The 5,703-nt window shown below is 37.7% G+C and overlaps 1 protein-coding gene across 1 annotated transcript in view; it reads left to right on the top strand.

The window, feature by feature from the left end:
* Window positions 1-4,667: 4,667 nt before the first annotated feature.
* Window positions 4,668-5,703, top strand: part of LOC107702290 (putative gonadotropin-releasing hormone II receptor) — a 3,238-nt gene continuing 2,202 nt past the window's right edge. Inside the window, exon 1 of the mRNA XM_016504548.1 lies at window positions 4,668-5,198. Coding sequence (XP_016360034.1) covers window positions 4,668-5,198 — 531 coding nt within the window. The remainder of the gene's footprint in view (window positions 5,199-5,703) is intronic.

The raw sequence follows: 5,703 nt of genomic DNA, 5'->3' as shown, positions 1-5,703 counted from the left end.
CACACACACACACACACACACACACACACACACACACACACACACACAGTATTGACTGGTTGTTTTTTCTTTTTTTATCCACCCTACAGAGCAAGACTCACCACTCCTTGTGTTTTCCCATCTGTCTATGGCTCTGCTGGGCCTTTACAGTGATTCATATTGAGCTAAACGGCGCTGTACTCAATTATAGCATCATAGACCCCTCTCTTTTTCCAGCACTTGCATCATCCCACCATCTTCTTGTCTTTTACAATTAAATTATACAATTCAGCTAGTACGTAAAAGCACTAGTTGAAATGTATCTGGCGATTCTAGTTAGTAGAAATCAGTCTTGTAAGTTCAACCAAGGTCATATACTGAATTAAAGCATACGTTTTGTTTTCTTGCTTGATGTCCTAGTTTTAAATAATACTATACACGAATATTCACCGGTTGATATGATGTAATTCATAATTAATTTGCTGTAGTGGGCTGATCCACTGACTTCAGGCAGTGGATATGAAAGTGTTGCTGCAGTAACAGCCTGATTCTGAATGTCAATAAAACAGACAGTTTGTACTATTGTACTTAAAGAGACCCAAGGGAACTCCAAACATCACCTTTTACACAACACCTAATTTTCTATGCACAAAATTCATGCATGGAACATTTTATAAAATGAACTATCCAACAAAACTAAAAAAAAAAAAGGCAGCATGCTGGTTATGGTATACTGTTTATTTAGAAAGAAAGCATGTTTTATACAGGAGTATTGATCACTGTAATGTATTAATGTAATGGCCATACACTGGTCTTGGTCTTGTCTTCCACACTGAGCCACTGTGGTCTTGACTACAATGTTCAGTAGCCTTTAACCCTTAAAACCTGAGGTGTCAAATACATGCTTCCAATAATCTTTTTGTAAACTACATGAAGAAAAATAGGTTGCCACCTAAGCACTGCTACTTTGTGCAAGTTTGCATTTACATTCAAAATATTCAATGAATATGAATATACACAGTATAATGAGTGAACGATTACGACAAGTTAAAATGCAAAAACAGACAGCTTGGTGCACTTAGTACTGAGTTTAGAGAAGTATGGATAAATGCTCTCAGTATGGAGAATATAGTGCAAGGGGGCATCTAGTGGTCTAATGATGTAGTACACTGCACTGTGAAACCACAACAGAAGAATCAAATTATTTATCTTTATTCAGTTTCTATAAATGTGTCATAAGATAATCTAGTTCATGCATAGTTTACAACCTTACATTGACTTAGATTTTAATGCTGTAAGCTTTCACAGCATTTTAAAGTAAAATTATCATTAAAAAGTTTATACCAGGATATCGGTATAACATTAGTGCCGCTTTTATACTGTTATACTGTATGGATACTATTTTAAAAACGTGTATTTTTACATTTATTTAATATGTTCAATGTAAAAAAAAAAAAAGTCTAAATCATTGTACTGCTGAGTTATTTATATTGCTAATGTGAGGATGAACTATTTTTAAGCTTCTCACTGCTCATGCCTACAGGAGGGAAAGACAAAGATGTAACTGGAATATATGCCACATCCAAGGATGCAGTCATCACTGGGCAGAGGAACCGGCGATCTCTCTACGTCTCAGCCAAGGTTGAACATGTCTCAGAAACTCCATTCAACAGAGTTGCTGTTTCTGCTGTTCCAAATATCAGCACGATTGTGGGCTGGAAGCAAGAGGCCACAGGTTTTAACAGATGTGCTGATATTTGGTCAACATGTGATACTGCATAATAACAGTTTAAGAAACAAGTTAATATTAAGTAACTGACATTTTACACAAAACCATTGTCTATTTTTGTTCTCACAACAAAAATAGTTCCAAAATGAGTCCACATCAGCAAATCAACATTGTGACTGGCAGCACACTGTAGTCATGTTTCCTTCCTGAATGAATCGGTGTTTTAAATTAACTGGTTGAGTGAATGATTCAAAGACTAGGAATAGTCCGTCCAAAAAAAATTCTGTCACAATTTACAGACCCACATGTTGCTCCAAAACTATGATTTTTTTTTCTGCTGCTGAACATAAAATAATATATTTTGAAGAATAATGATAACTAAACAGCTTCAGTTCCCATTGACTTCCATTGAATGTACAAAATACAGTGTAAATCAATGGGAACAGAAACAGTTTGGTTATCAACAGAATAATAGAATTTTCATTTTTGGGTAGACTATCCCTTTAAGATGAATCTGGTAAATAAATAATTCAATGACTCAGTCATAAAGACAGTCACTTGTTGGCAGATACTGGCGATGATGATATAACCTGCAGAAAGAGTCGCTGAAAAATCTCCATGTTTATAGCAAACAGTGACATCCCGTTTACAAACAGTCCCAGTAACAGTATACAGTCCATAGGAACCAAAACATTCAATTCACCCCTATGGAATATTTATCTAAATAGAATTAGGTGCATTACACATACATACAATATAGATATGGAATTATGTTCAAATTTATGCCTGTTAATATGTATGCTTATGAGTGACGTATTGTCACATCTCTTTCAGTTTAAATACATTTTATGTTTACAATTAATAAATAAAGATGACAAAAGGAGACATGATAAAACCAGTGCTGGAACATTTCGATAAAAATAAAGGACTTGAAAAGATGCTTAATGTTCTCGTCCCTGAAACTGAAACCGTTTAAAGGCTACAAGGCTTTCAGAGTGGAATCAGTAGCTTGTCTGAGCTCAGCGTTTGTCCTGCTGTGGGACACTCTGACCTTCCTGACAACACTCTTTCACATCACATGTGTCTCTATTGCCTCCGAGCATGATACTACTAAGCACATCACAAACCAATAACAAAAACACACACGAGCGCGCACACACACACACACACACACACACACACACACACGTTTCACTTAGTGAGGACATTGTATAGACTTCCATTGATTTTATATCATATTAATGATATTTTCTGTCCCCTAACCAAACCTATCCTTCACAGAAACACATTTAAATAAAAACATGTTTTGGCCGATTCATAAGCCTTTTTAATTAGTCAGGAGTCAAGACCAGTAAAAATGTCCTCCTCACTACTCATATTATTCCACTAGCCTGTATAAGTGAGTACATTTGACACATACTGACTTTACGATGCAAGTGACTGAAAGGACACACGTTTTTCAGAGAAGCATCAAACTACCAAAACATCTTAATCTCTACCAGGCTTTTCTTGCAGTTTATAGACTTTTCAATGACATGCTTTTATCTTACCTCCCTTCTTTAAAATGCATTAGCAAACTAACCATAAGCCTCCATTAGCCACGAAAGGAGAGGTCCTTTGATCACATTTGGCTATTATCTTAATTAACCACGCCTCCGGTGATGCTGCGATTCGTTTAGACACTTAAAGGAGTCATATGATGCGATTTCAAATTTTCCTTTCTCTTTGGAGTGTTACAAGCTCTTGGTGCATAAAGAAGATCTGTAAAGTTGCAAAGACTAAAGTCTCAAATCCAAAGAGATATTCTTTATAAAAGTTAAGAGTCAACCACGCCTACCTAAAACGGCTCGTTCTAACACGCCCCCACATATCTACGTCACTATCTGGGAAGATTTGCATAACGCTGCCCAAATGTTCACGCAAAGAAAGAAGGCATAACTTTTATTCTCGCTGTAGTATTGTTGTTGCACGCCATGTCATGAATGCGCTGTGTGATTCGTTGTGAAAGCGAAACTACTTTGCATCATGGTTTGATCAATATAATCAGATATGTGAGAAGCTAACTGTTGTTTGTGGAAAGCTGTCATAATTTCCCCTTACAAAATAAAGATGATTTTCAGTTTTTCAAAGTGCACAAAATGATGTAGGTTAGTTGTCCTCAAACTGTGGCACAAAGCACTACTCTGGAACATTTAGCTCTATATATTGTATATATATTAGGGGGTTTTAGGAACATGGTCAGAAACAACAGGTCTGCAACATCGAGCACCACAATTTTATTCTCATGCAAAAACAAAGCGCATTCAAAAACTGATCCACAAAAAAGGCTAGATATTGTTCTGTTTGACCTTAACGCAACACTATGTAACTTTTTCTGTGTTCAAAATTTGCAAAATGTATAATGAGCGAGTACATCATGAATTCATCTTCCAAACCGCGTTTTTGTCTTATTCCGAATCACTACGGTACACTTATAATAAGTAGGCCTACTCATATTTGGACTATTGTAGCCTGGTCGGGTCGTAACCAATGCGGAGTAACACATACCTGCGTGAATCGCCATAGACATAAACTTAGAGAAGTAGCTCCGGTTGGAATGTTCTTCCGCGGGATGTGTGCAGTTCTGTTTATTAACCGCTAGAGCGCCAAAAGTTACATAGTGCTGCTTTAAGACTGATGTCCAGCTCATCCAAATGACCACACATCTCTGGGGTCACCAACGAGCCATGACCATAAAACAAGAGAACTTTAAAGTGTCTTTTTACGTTTAAGGATACTTTTTACGTTTCCTGTAGCCTAATAAAAAAAGTATAGAAAATAAATAGCTTATTAACTGTAATTTAAAATAAGTAAAGTTTTTGAATCCCCTCTTGGGATTAATTTTCAGCGTCCACGTTTAAACTCTTCACATTGATTTAACTGACCTGGCCGTTAAAGCACTAAAACGAAGCACGAAAGCATGAACTCAACAGCGTATAACATCGAGGGTGTTTCTCAGAAGAACTCCACCTGTAAGTATGATTTTAACTCGAGCAGCGCGGAGGATCTTCCTCATCCTCCTCCTCATCTTCCGCGCTTCACCGCCGCGGCTCAGGTCCGAGTGACGCTCACGCTCCTGCTGTGCGCGCTGTCCGCGTGCTGCAATCTCGCCGTGCTGTACTCAGCCAGCCACAACCACAGAAAACGGTCCCACGTCCGGCTCCTCATCACCAACCTGGCGGTGGCGGATTTGCTGGTGACGTTCGTCGTCATGCCTCTGGACGCGGTGTGGAATATAACTGTGCAGTGGCTCGCGGGGGACCTCGCGTGCAGGACGCTGATGTTCCTCAAACTCGTGGCCATGTACTCGTGCGCTTTCGTGACCGTGGTGATAAGTCTGGACCGACAGGCTGCTATTCTCAACCCTCTGTCCATCAACAAAGCGAGGAAGAGAAATAAAGTTTTGCTGATTGTAGCATGGACCATGAGTGTCGTGTTATCCATACCACAGGTAAGAGACATTTGAGGTAGTGTAAGATGCCCCCTCCCCACCTTAAAAAAGACCTGGGTGGCATATTGTTGTTATTATTTTTTCATGTATTAATTATTGAATAATTATATTATTCGTTTCGTGAATTACATGAATCGCAATGCATTAAAAGCTATAGGCTAAGTGAGTGAAATCATAGTGATGCCGTTATGGCATATATATATATATATATATATATCTTTAATTAAATATATGGGCAGTTAAATATGTTCATACAAATGTTTTACCTTTCAGATGAATGAATCTCTTTTACTGGGATTGTGCTTTGTCTGTTGTTCGTTATTAAATTATTTAAATAAATTGTTAAAATAAATAGAATAGCCTAGTTGATTTAGTATGTTACATTACACTTAAAGGGGTCATATGATGCCATTTCAAATTTTCCTTTCTCTTTGGAGTGTTACAAGCTGTTCGTGCATCGATAAGATCCCTGAAGTTGCAAAGACTAAAGTCTCAAATCCAAAGA

The sequence above is a fragment of the Sinocyclocheilus anshuiensis genome, unplaced genomic scaffold (assembly GCF_001515605.1).
Source record: "Sinocyclocheilus anshuiensis isolate Anshui unplaced genomic scaffold, SAMN03320099.WGS_v1.1 scaffold1941, whole genome shotgun sequence".
Classification (NCBI taxonomy): Eukaryota; Metazoa; Chordata; class Actinopteri; order Cypriniformes; family Cyprinidae; genus Sinocyclocheilus; species Sinocyclocheilus anshuiensis.
The sequence above is the reverse complement of the archived record's forward strand: the minus strand, read 5'-3'. Positions and strand labels throughout refer to the sequence as shown.